The sequence below is a fragment of the Monodelphis domestica genome, chromosome 2, assembly GCF_027887165.1.
Source record: "Monodelphis domestica isolate mMonDom1 chromosome 2, mMonDom1.pri, whole genome shotgun sequence".
Taxonomy (NCBI): domain Eukaryota; kingdom Metazoa; phylum Chordata; class Mammalia; order Didelphimorphia; family Didelphidae; genus Monodelphis; species Monodelphis domestica.
This window is the reverse complement of record NC_077228.1, coordinates 202,434,189-202,446,926: the sequence shown is the minus strand read 5'-3', so window position 1 is coordinate 202,446,926 and position 12,738 is coordinate 202,434,189. Positions and strand designations below refer to the sequence as shown.

Below are 12,738 nucleotides of genomic sequence, written 5' to 3'. Positions count from 1 at the left end.
GTGGTCATTTGGGGGGCTCTCAAACCCCATTCCCCTGCCCTCTTCTACCCCACTTTCCAGCTCCTTTATTAAGCCTCCCCAAAAGTCGACATAACATTTCTGAGTTGGGGGGGCAAGACTGACAGGAGAAGTTAGGGGCGTGTGTATATATATGTTTAGGGTAACAACAAAGAGTGGGAGAGAGAGGCAGGGAGAGAGACACACAGAGAGACACAGAAGTGTTTTGCCTTCAAGGCAATACTTGCAGCCAATCAGCGAGCAGCATCCACCCTCCCTGACTCCACAATTAAGCCCATAACCAGCCGGCCGGGCGGAGCTGGCAGCATTTGGCTGAGACGCGGGACGAGAGAGGCACCTAACGTCGGCCAGAGCAGGCGATGGTCTGAGAGCCCCCTCGGCCTCCTCCTCCCCCGGAGACCCGCGACAGAGAGGCCCCCGCCTCCCTTTCCCTCCCCTTCCATTCACGACCCCAGGCCCTCCCACCCCCCTTTTCCGCCTCTTCTCCTCCCCCGCTCTCGCTCGCCCCGGGTTGCAGCCACCTCGGGGGTGGCTCGGCGCCAGTCAGCCAGCAGCGATGAGTGGCTCCTTCGATCGCAAGCTCAGCAGCATCCTCACGGACATCTCCAGCTCACTCAGCTGCCATGCTGGCTCCAAGGACTCCCCCACTCTCCCCGAGTCTTCCGTCACGGACCTGGGCTACTACAGTGCACCGCAGCACGACTACTACACTAGCCAACCTTATGGTCAGGCGGTGAATCCTTACGCCTACCACCACCAATTCAATCTCAATGGGCTCGCAGGCACTGGCGCCTACTCGCCCAAGTCGGAATATACCTATGGAGCCTCCTATAGGCAATATGGGGCTTACCGGGAGCAGCCGCTGCCAGCCCAGGATCCAGGTAAATGGGGATACGATCCAGAGGCGATCTAGCCCCGGGGCGGAGGAAATACACTGCCCAGAGCTAGAACTGAGCGCCTACTGCTTTGTGGGGGAGTGGGCGATAGGAGTGGGGTTAAACAAGTGAAAATGGTGGGGGTCAGGGAGCCCATGAGATGAACAGAAGTAGTAGCTCTGGAGATCAACTGGATGTTTCCTCGGGGCGCCAAGAAATTAGTCTGAAAGAAAAGGGTTCATGTAGAAAGAAGGGAGGTAGATGAGGGTCATGGGGAGAGCAGGAAGAGAAAGATTTAAAGAAGAAATGAAACAAACCATGGGGAGAAGAAAAGAGGAAAAGGAGGAAGGAAAAAGAAAGAGAAATCGTGAGGTAAGGGAGACAGAAAGAGAAGAAAAAGAAATGGAAACCAGAGGCAGAGAGAGGGCAACTTAAAAGGGGAAAGCAGACAGAAAAGATGAACTACCGTGAGATGGCGTTGGAAAAGGAGAGGTAGAGGGGTAGAGATTGAGCAAAACAAGAAACCAGAACCCAGAACAGAAAGAGACCAGAAAGGAGTGGGGCAAGAGAGACTTGTGAGATGGGGAAAGAAAGTGGCCGGAGTTTCCAAAAAGACTACAGAAAAGGGTGAGGGAGAAGGAAGATACATACTGTAAAACTAGTTATGGGCGAGCCCGAGAGACACCCAGCCACGGGTAGATTGCTCAGCTGGAGAGACACCCAGACGGGATGGGGAGCTCGGAGCTGTGGGCGGCCCTGGGGCCCAGCCCAAGTCTGGGAACTCAGCCCGGCCTGGCCCCAGCCCTCACCGGAGCCCCAACTCCTTCCCTTGGGTGCTCATTTTGCCCAGCCCGGGTGCACAGGGGCTCAGGAGCTGGGGAAGAAGGGAGTGGGGGCAGCACACAAGAGGGAGTTAGAAGTGGGCAATGAGGGATCCCTGGAGGCTGACCCACGGTCCTCCCTCCCTCCCTCCCCCCCACAGTGTCGGTAAAGGAGGAGCCGGAGCCGGAGGTCCGAATGGTGAATGGGAAGCCCAAGAAGGTCAGGAAGCCTCGAACCATCTACTCTAGCTACCAGCTGGCAGCCTTACAGCGCCGCTTCCAGAAGGCCCAGTACCTGGCACTTCCCGAGAGGGCCGAGCTGGCTGCCCAACTGGGCCTCACCCAGACCCAAGTAAGGCTTCACTCTGCAAATCCCCAAAGCGGCCGCTTTCTCGTCTTGAGACGTTCCTGCTTTCTGGCTTTCACCTTTGGGCACCCAGAATGGGGGCGGGGTGCCCTCACAAAAGAGGGGCCGATGTCCCGGCCGTAGCCATTGAAGCGTGGAGGTCTATGGTGGACGGCCCTTCCCATTCTTAACTCCCGAGGGGATGAGGGAACAGCGTCTGTCCTGGCATTTGGGGCTTTCCTGTTAGTATTAGAAGGAACATTCAGATTCGAGTTTTTGCATGTGGGAACCTTTGACACGGAACAAAAACCATGAGGGGATGGGACTGCCCCCCAGCAGACATTTCTATCACTCTCCCCTCAGAATTTGATCCAAGAATTCCCCAGGAGCTCCCTGGCCAAAGTCCATTCCAAGACATTCCCTAGGTTGGATGAATACGTGCACGAGTGTGCATATATCTATTGTGTGCGTACGGAACAGTACAACTATGCCTACTACACGCATGTAGCTGTGTTCTTGTATGTACCCAATAGATAGATTGTCACAGAGGCCCTCTGTTGGGCCCTCCATCCATTCTTGGCTTATCATAGATATATGGTGAAGAAGTATTTAGAATTCATGTTGTCCAACTCCTTCATTTTACAAATGAGGACACTGAACTCTAGAAAAATGCTGTGACTTTCCTAAGGTCACATAGGTAGTAAAGGACAAAGTCAGGACTTGAACTCAAGTCCTCTCTGACTCACTGGGTTTGGTGGGGGTTTTTTTTTTGGGGGGGGGGGAGTTGACCAGCAAACCACACTGTTATTGTACAGAAAAGGGAACCTCTAGCTCCAGGCCCCAGAAATACCTCCTGCTGGCTGATTGAGCTATGTTGCCCTTGCCCCCCGAAAACCCAGGGTAGGAACCAGAGACTGGTGGAAAAAGACAAGGAAGCTGCCATGTTTCAGAGACTGGGCTGCAAAGCTCCCTGCATAGTTCTAATACCCCCTCAACAGGCCCCAGGGAGACCCAGGGACTTTCAGGGCCCTTCCCAACCTATTCTGGCAGCAGCAGGGCGCCCCTGAGGGGAGGGTTGCGGGACGCCTGGCTCCCTCATGGTGTTGACAGGTGGGACGCTGCGTGGGGCCCAGCCGCTGGGAATCTGGGTCACCCAGTGAGAGAGCTGATTCATTGTTTGTGTCAGTGTCACGGGGTGGGGAGCAGTGTCAGGGCAGGGGAGGGGGGATGCCAGAGGGGAAATTTGGGGAGCACTGTTCACCTGCCCCCTGAGGCTGGGAGAGACAAATAAGGGTCCCCAAGTCACCTCATCATGAATAATTCTTGAATCCCCACATATTTGTGCTCGTATGGCTGAATTTCTCTCAATGTGTCTATGTTTTTCTCTGTGTATATAGCTGCAGGGGCTTGGGGGTGGTATTTGTGCCTGTAGATGTAGGTAGGTGTGTTTTTATCTGTGTATCTCTGAGCACTTAGGGGTATCTGATATGAGAGAGAATGCCGCTGTTTCAATTCAGTCCCCGTCCCACCTCTTCTCCACTCCACGCTAACTGATCCCTCTTCTCTGTTCCAGGTGAAAATCTGGTTCCAGAATCGTAGGTCCAAGTTTAAGAAGCTCTACAAAAATGGGGAGGTACCCCTGGAGCACAGCCCTAACAACAGCGATTCCATGGCTTGCAACTCTCCCCCCTCTCCAGCCCTCTGGGACACCTCTTCCCACAGCACCTCGGCCCCAGCCCGAAGCCAACTACCCCCACCGCTCCCCTATAGCGCCTCCCCCAGCTACCTGGACGACCCCACCAATTCCTGGTATCATACTCAGAACCTGAGCGGACCTCACTTACAGCAGCCCCCTCCGCCTGCCACCCTGCATCACACTTCTCCTGGCCCCCCACCTAATAGTGGGGCTGTGTACTGAGGGTGAACCCTGTTCTGGGATCCTGGGGGAACCCAGACTCCCCACCCACTACCAACAAAGGACGACCCAGGACTGAGCCAGAGGAGCATCTGTCATGGCCGAAACTCAGGAAATCAACAAGGAGTGAAAGGGGTAGGGAGAAGCTCCCCAATCTCTCTAGACTACCCCCTTTCTTCAGGGGTCTCGGTTCTTCCTGAACAACTTTATAGGAACCCAGGATTTCCCATACTCTCTTCCCTGTTACCCCTGCCATGTTGTACCTGGCCACCCAGATGTTGGGGCGCATTGTACTCAGCTGGGACAGTATCTTCCCTGGACGAATCTGGACAGGCTTTGGGAGTTTCCCATCTTGTAGGATTTGATACTTGCCTCGTTTCTCTGGACTAGAGACTTTGGGGATGTAAAGAGGGAAGGGCAAGGTAGAGAGAGTGCTTGGAGGTATTGGCAAGGCGGTTGGGAGATTCTGGCTCACAGTCAGACCTCATTCTCCTCAGTTTACTTGCTCCTCCCTACCAGGCCTCGAAAGACCATTTAATTAACTTCCTTGGAAAGAAGGCTAGGAGGAACGGGTGAAGGCTCTTTCGGTCCCCCTGTCCTTCTCCACCTCCCTCAGCCCCCAGATTAGAATTGGGAGCTAAACCAAAGAAAATTCCCAAGCCGGGAAAAGACTGATTATTTGTGGCCTTAAAGAAGGGGGACCTGCCAAGCGGTTCTTTTTCATCTAGAATCCCTTTTCTCCTAGGGGTTCTCGAACTGACTTCCCCAGGGCTGTGTTTCCCTTTCAGTGTACAGAACTTTGCACAACTTTGGTCTAAAAGCTGTTGAAAACTAGAAAACGAAGGGCATTGTTAAGAAATAGGACCAAACTCCCCTCTTGAGTTCGCCTTCTCTTCCCACATTCCTACTTCATCTCTCCCTCCTCCAGTAAGTTGGTGATTTTTAGCCCCCAAACCTCAAGTCATGAAGAAAACCAGCCACCAAGAAAAAGTAACCGCCATCCCCTTTTGGGTGTCAGAGGAAACAAATTCCTCCCAGCTCAACTGGGCTGGAAAATGCCCAATGAGAGGGAAGAAAGGGGGGATGGGATGGGAATAAGGACAGCTCAGCTCCTTCCTCTTCGGCTGGGGATACCTTGGGACTGCTCCTACCCCCAAGGGACCCCAAGAAGCCATCTCTCCTCTGACTCTTACTGTGGTGAAACATCAAAGAAAGGGGGGGGGGACCCAAATACTCTAGCTAAATATATATATATATATAGTATATATATGATATTTTTTTAAAAGAGAGAGAAGCCACCTCCTCCCTGCCGTGGTTTCCTATTTATGTGACTTCCCTCCTGTTCAAATCTTGCTGTGTGTAGAACTGAGAGAAACAGGGTTGTTGGCTCCTGGTGGATTTTGGTTTGGTTGGGGCAGGGATGGGTGGGAAGGCTGGGAGATATGCAGGTCTCTGGGAATCCCACTCCAGGAGACAGCATGGCCCTGGCCAGTTCCCCCATTATTCTACCCCTTCCCTCCGACATACTATTCTCTTCCTTTGTGCTTTCTTACTGGACCCATCTTTATATCTGATATTAATAAAAAAATTGAATCTGAAGGCTCATGGCTTAGCCACTAGCCCACTGGGACGGTGGGAAGGGAGATTTGGGGATAAAGAAGGACTCAGTCCCTAGACTACAGAGCTGATGGTCTCCAGCTTGAGCCAGCTTGGGAAGGTGGTTTGAATATTAGTATGCCTCTGCCCCCCCAGAACCCCTCACCCCCCCACCCACCCCCATTTTGAAGGACTGTTAGCAGAGCAAAACTGAGGCATGATGGACGGCCAGGTCCAGTATTGGGGGGTGGAGGGGTAGGGCAGTACGTGAGGTCACACATTTAATAGGATATAGACTTTAGAGCTGAAAGGGGGTTCAAGATCATGTAGGTCCAGAATTCTTAACCTTTTCTTGTGTCATAGATATCTTAGTAACCTGGTGAAGTATTTGGACCCCTGGTCAGAGGTATTTTTAACAAAGTGTAATCTAAGGAATGGCTGTATTTCTACTGGAAGTTAATGAAAATGAAGATGTAACTTTTTCCCATCCAAATTCACAGCCCCCCCAAAATCTACTCACTGGCCTGTGGGCCCCAAGTTAAAAATCTCTGCTCTAATCTTCACCTATTTTACAGATAAGAAAATGGAGGGAAGCAAAGGGCTGTTTCTACGGCCACACAAGTAGCAAGTTCAGTAAAGTAGTAGGTAAAGCCTGTGTTTGCCCGGCTCCCTCTTCTCTCTGACCTCCTGGTGCCAGGCGGATGCCCTGGGCAGGCAGGGCCCCAGGGACTCCACTCAGCGTGGCGTCCCCTGCCAGGCAGCTTGCCTCTGCTCTGCTGCCTGCAGGGTCACCTGAGGGCTGCTGGTCTTTGATCTCTGGCTCCTGACCGACATGCTTACACAGGCATTCCCCACCCAGAGCCCCTCACCCCCTGCATCTCAAAGGGCTGCTCTGGGGGCCAAGCTAGGCCCCAGATTTTGGAGGAGAGGCACTAAAGATGGGGGGGCACCCTCTTGGGCTCCCCTCACCTCCTCCCTGGCTGGCAGGGCCCCCAGGCAAATGGGACTTGGGCTGGGGATGGGGATGGTGAGGGTGACGTGAGATAAACAAACGACCTAATGTCTGAAGGCGGGTGGGTTCCGTGTTTACCTTCCCCGGGAGAGAACCAAGCCCTGACTCAGAGCCCTCTCCCTGCCGAGCTACCCGGTCCTGGACTGCTGGCCTCTCCACTTCCCACCTCTCAGTCTTCTGGGCTGGCTGGGTGCCCCGCTTCCTCCACAACATAACCTCCACCCTTCTCAGCCCCCAAGCTCTGGGGCCTTTCAGAGGAAGCTGTGCAGCTGGACCGAGAAGCTCTGAGTTCACCCAGATTCACAGTTCACCAACACAGCATCCCAGAGGCGCGTGCGCCAAGGACCACAGCCATCCACCTCTCATGCAAACATCTAGGGGGCCACGAATGTCCGCAGAAACACAAACCAAGCAGCAGGACCCTGCCAGGCTCATTCACATGTGGGAGCTCATCAACACACTTTGGAAAGCAAACATGCCGAAGGACACACGTATAGTCAGAAACACTCAGGAGAAACAGCAGCAGAGAGCCAATGGACATGTAAATGCAGACACCTGTGTGTACACGCATGTCATCATACATGCATGTGTACAAACACCAATAGATGAGATGTTGATATAAAAGACACACATACATATAGAAGCATCCCAACAAGAAACCTGGAAAGTTAACAGGCTCCAAGGGAGACAATTTGGATCTTTTAAGTTCATCAATTTTGTGTTGAAAATTATTATTACATGTACTTGAGAAAATAAAATATAACAAAAATTAAGAGAAAAAAGACCCTCACATGTAGATGGGAATGTGCACATGAATCCCAAGGAACACCACCATATCACATATATGTCATCATGCATGCAGATATAAAATCACAGGATAAATGAGATGTTGATACATGAGATACACACATGGAAACATACAGACAAAACATGGAACATTAACAGCCTCACATTACACATGGATGTGCACATAAATCTCAAGGAATACCACCATATCACATGTGGTATCATGCATGTAGATATAGAAACACATTGGATAAATGAGATGTTGATATAGAAAACACACATACACATAGAAACATCCTGATAAGAAATCTGGAAAGTTAACAGGCTCCGAGGAAGATAATTTGGATCTTATACGTTTGGAAAATGTGTTGAAAATTGTTATTATGTGTAATTGAGAAAATAAAATATTACTAAAATTTAAAAAACAAAATTAACAATTTCACACGTAGGTGGGAGGGGGTGCATACACAAACCCCAGGGAATAACCTTATCATACACACAGAGGTAGAAACACAACAGATAAATGAGATGTTGATACATGAGACACACACAGAGAAACATGTGAACAAGAAATAATGAAGGTTAATAGCCTCACATGTAGTTATGGCTGTACACACAAACCTGAGGGACACCACCAACATTACACCGGCCCCCCCCCAAGAGAAACAGCAAGCAGAGAGCTGATAGAGATTCAAACTCTGCAGATCACACACATAACATCACAAACACACCAGAGAGAACAGCACATGGCTTGACGCAGAAGCACACACATGTGCACATACATGACATCACAGAAGAGGATGTAGAAACACCTGGACAAACACCAGAGAAGGGACAACCTCACACCAGCACACAGAGAGGCTGAGCACGAGACACGTATCCACATAGGAACGTACAGGCAAGAATCACGGAAATGTAACAGCCTCACATATAAATGTCCACATGAACCCCAAGAAACCCCACCACGTCGCACATACACTATAGAATTTTATGATTAACTTGTTTAAATGGGTACATGATTTGAGGCTTTGATTTTCAAAGATTACTGTTACAAAATGAATAATATGGAAATAGATTTTGAGTGATAATACATGTACCACCCAGTGGAATTGCTGGTCAGCTCTAGGAAGGGGGAGGGAGAGAGCATGAATCATGTAAACTTGGAAAAGTATTTGACCCCTCCCCCATTTTTAAATTAATTAATTATTTTAAAAAATAATTTTCTGATTAGAAGGACCCTTTGCAGTCATCCTCTTCAATGGACACACGTGGACTGGGGCACACACAGGGAAGGATTCTGAATTCTGAGATGGGCCCCGAAGGACCCTCTTCGGGGAGTGGCAGGAGGGAAGGAGGTCCCAGGCCCTCCCCAGGCTGGGTTGGCAAGGGTTAAGGTGGCAGCTGCCAGGCGGGGCTTGAGTGGAGCAGTTTGGTTTGAGGGCTGCGTGCAGGCGGGTGGGAGCAGCAGTGAGGCGGCAGGCGGGCAGACTTGCTGGAGACACTGTATTTTATTAGGGCTGGGCTGCCAGCAAAGGGAGGGAATGAAAAAAAAAAGGCAGAAAGAAAGAAAGGAAAAGAAAGAAAGGAGGAGAGGGCGGGTAGGCAGCCTGCAGGATGAAAGGATGTTGTAAACTCCCTAATACCTCCCTGCACATCCCAGGGCCCGCAGTCAGTCTGGATTAACAGCCCCGGTGACCTCCCGCTGGGGTCAGCCCCACCCCATGACCTCCCTTTCCTCCTCCTCCTCCTCCTCCTCCTCCTCTTCCTCCTCCTCCTCCCTTCCCCCAAGCCTGCCTGACCAGCTTCTCTTCACCACCACCCCCAAGCATCCTTGTGGGGGAAGGGCAGGGACCACAGGGAAGAGCAGAGGTAGTGGGGAGGGGGCTAGACAGAAGCTCAGATGGGGATGGGGGGCACACCCCTGCTATAGGGACTGGCAGGAGGCCAGGGCTGAGGAGGGTGGGGCAGCCATTGGCAAATGCCCCTGGGATGCTGAGGAGGCCAGAGGGATGAATGCCCAGTTCCCCAGGCCTGACCCTCCTGGGCCACACCTGTTGCCTCCTACATGTTCAGGGGACCAGGCTGGTCGCCACAAGGAGAGACCATCCCCACCCCCTCGTGAGAGTAGAGAGATAGTATCTCTCTGGCAGCATCAGGGATGTCACAGAAGTTTATCAGAAGGGACCTCCATGGCGGTCCCATCCAAACTCTTACTAGAAAAAAATTCCCCCTACAGCTTAGCCAATAAGCAGGCAGCCAGGCATGAGTCCTGTGGCCTTGGGACATCCTTCCCTTTGGGTGAGAAAGTCCCTCCCCTCCATATCACACCTTCATTCAGCCTGGGCTACCCAACCCCAGACTCTCTCTCCTGGTACCATATTTGGGAATCTAAGTCGCTGCTATTCCTTCCCCCCCCCCCCATGGTACATTATGCTTCCTAGAAGATTGCAGGGGGAGTGTCCTTTCTTTTCTTCAGTTGTATCCCAGTGCTAAGTACAGTTCCTGACACATAGTAGGTGCTTCATTAACATTTACTGAATTATTGAATCAAATCGAATTTCCCACTTATCACATACTACTGAAAAAGCCTTGGACCTAGACTCAAGAGAACAAAGCTCAAATACCAGCTTTACTACAGTGTGACCTTGAGAAAGTCACTTGCCCTTTCTGAGTCTCAGCTTTGTCATCTACAGAATGGAGAGGCTGGATGTGAAGACCTTTAAGTTCTCTTCTAGGTCTAAATCTACAATTTCCATAAAGGAGAGAGACTCAGAGACAGAGACTGAGAGATAGAGAGAAACAGAAAGAGAGGGAGAGGGAGGGAGGGAGGGAGGGACAGAGAGAGAGAGAGAGAGAGAGAGAGAGAGAGAGAGAGAGAGAGAGAGAGAGAGAGAGAGAGAGAGAGAGAGAGAGAGAGAGAGAGAGAGAGAGAGAGAGAGAGAGAGAGAGATCCAACTTTGGAAAGGACCCAGCCCAGTCCCCCAGTAACCAGTGTCTGGTAGCCTATACCCTGAATCCAATGAGGGCAGTACCCTGGGAAGAGATTTGCTGAGGACGGGTTCAAGGAAACTCTCTTCAAGCATCCTCCATTCCTCTTCTTATCATGTACCACCATGACCCCCTCCCTTCATTCTAACTACTGACCCCAGCTCATACATGGGGTTTAAATATAGGGCTCAACAGGACTCTGGCTATTAAAAATGAATTGGTGTAACCAAAGAAATACACACCTCCCCAATTTGGATGCAGTGGCAAGGCCCTAGGGAGCAGAGAGGATGGACTGAGAGTCCCTAAATCTGTCAATTGGGAAAGTTCCCTCAGGGTCAGGTCAGCACCAGAATAGCTTTAAGAGGCAATGCTTTTGGCCACTGCAAGACCCCAGCATTACTGCCAGGCAAAGTCCTCTGGTAGATGGGGTCCCAATCTTCCCACTCCAAAGTGGTCTTGTAGACCTCTTCCTCTTGTTTAAACTTCAGCATCCAGGACCACCCATCATCCCTCCCACAAAATACATGTTCTGTCATGATAATGCCTCTAGAGCTGTCCTCTCTGAGCTGGGGCTGGGCCTCTGGGGTGAAACCACTCAGAGCTCTTGCTTCTTGGGAGCTTGGCAATTGTGACTGGGACCCTCAGTTTACTCCCTTTCCAGAATGTGGGTCTCTACCCTGGCTGATTGTGCCAGTCTGCGTTGCATCAACCTGCCCTTGGGGGAGCATTGCATCCATGGGGGGTGGGGAACCCCTACCAGCACTCTGGCCTCTGTTTTCCCATCTCTAATTGCACCACACTAATCATCTTAATAAGCTGTTTACTAACTACCAGGACAGCCTAGTACCCAAAGACACAAAAGCTGAAAGAGTGCTTGGAGATCAGTTTTCCCAGCCTCAGGGAGTCTAGAGGGTAAAGGGGGCATTGGGAATTCACTCTGACCCAGGGGAAACAACATGAAGTCGGAGTGGGACTCACATCTAAGGGGGTAGCCAGACAAACTTGGGCACTGGCTAAGCAAAGCAAACATGCCTTTTTCTGTCCCATCATGCCCCAGGTATGGGTAATTCAGAGTGCCTGAACCCAAGCCCTTTGCCCATGATCCAAATTTCATTCCTCCATTCCCCTTTTCCCTGGGAATCTTCATCATTAGCAGAGACTGGGTGCTGGGAGCTGGGATGGGTCCTTTCCAAAGCTCTAAGGGCTCCAAGGCTAAGCTCAGGGATTTGGGGTGAATAGGGACTGTCTGGGCACCTGGAGTGCCAGAGTCCCTGAGGAACTCTGAAGCCATGATGATACAAGACATTTAGATGGCTTATGTAATGTGACAACATTTATAGGGTGCATGTATCATTGGGAGTCAGGATGGCATAATGGAGAGAGAGCCAACCTTGGAGTTCATGTCTTACTTCTGACACATCCTTCTTACGTGACCCTGGCTGAGTCACTTAAACCCCTTTCTATTTCCCGGGCAACTTTTTAAAACTGTAAGTTACAGAAAAGTTACTGATCTGCATTCATGGAGAAAAGTTTTCACATAGGGAGCTCCCTTGAGTGAGGAAATCCAAGGTCCAAAATGGAGGGAAAGTATCACTGACCCATTTTTTAGATGAGAAAATTTAAGTAGAAGAAAGTAAAATGACCTTTTCAAGGTCATAAGCTCATAGATCCCAAACTGGAAGGGTTAAATACAATGGCCTTAACTTTCAGTCAAAGAAACTAAGGCTCAGAAAGGTTAGATGACTTGCCCAGGGTCCCACAGATAGTAGGTAGCAGAACAAGGATTGGAATCCAGATCCTCAAGGCTCTAAAATCCATTGTTTTTCCCACTTCGATATTCTGGTAGGAATAGTTAGAAGGAAGGATTCCTGGATCTCCATGCCTTTTGAAAGAGACCTCTCTTAGCATCAGGGCTTCTTCTTCTCCCTCCTATCAGACATTTGAGGATAGAGAACATGAGTGATATTCACAAACACACATGAAAAATTTGAGAATAGAGAGTATTCAGAGTGTGAGCTGGAGTGGTCATAGTGATAGAGATTGTGTTAATGGAGGAAGGGAGGCCAAAGACCCCAATCAAGAGATCCCCAACAGTCACCCAAAATGGGAAATGAAATTTTAAAAACTGGCAAACACAGGAGAATCTGAATTTAGAGCTATAAGCAACATCAGGAATTATCTAGAGGAATCTTCATCTTTCAGATGAAGAAATGGAGGCCAAGAAAGTAGAGGTCATTTGCCCAAGATCATATGGAAACTGAAATGGAGAGCTATGATTTAAAGACGGGCCTTCTGAATCCAAATGAAGTAGTCTTTATATTGCTCCTTGCCAGAGAAGGAAATCCATTTATGTTCCAAAAGCTTCAGCTCCCCAAAAGAAA

General features: G+C 50.3%; 1 protein-coding gene across 1 annotated transcript; it reads left to right on the top strand.

Annotated features, from left to right (window-relative positions):
* Positions 1 to 242: 242 nt before the first annotated feature.
* DLX3 (distal-less homeobox 3) lies at positions 243 to 5,574 on the top strand. The gene is made up of 3 exons (XM_001367658.4): positions 243 to 899; positions 1,876 to 2,066; positions 3,634 to 5,574. Exons 1-3 carry the CDS (start codon positions 575 to 577, stop codon positions 3,976 to 3,978), a joined length of 861 nt encoding a protein of 286 aa, XP_001367695.1. The 5' UTR covers positions 243 to 574; the 3' UTR covers positions 3,979 to 5,574.
* Positions 5,575 to 12,738: the final 7,164 nt, after the last annotated feature.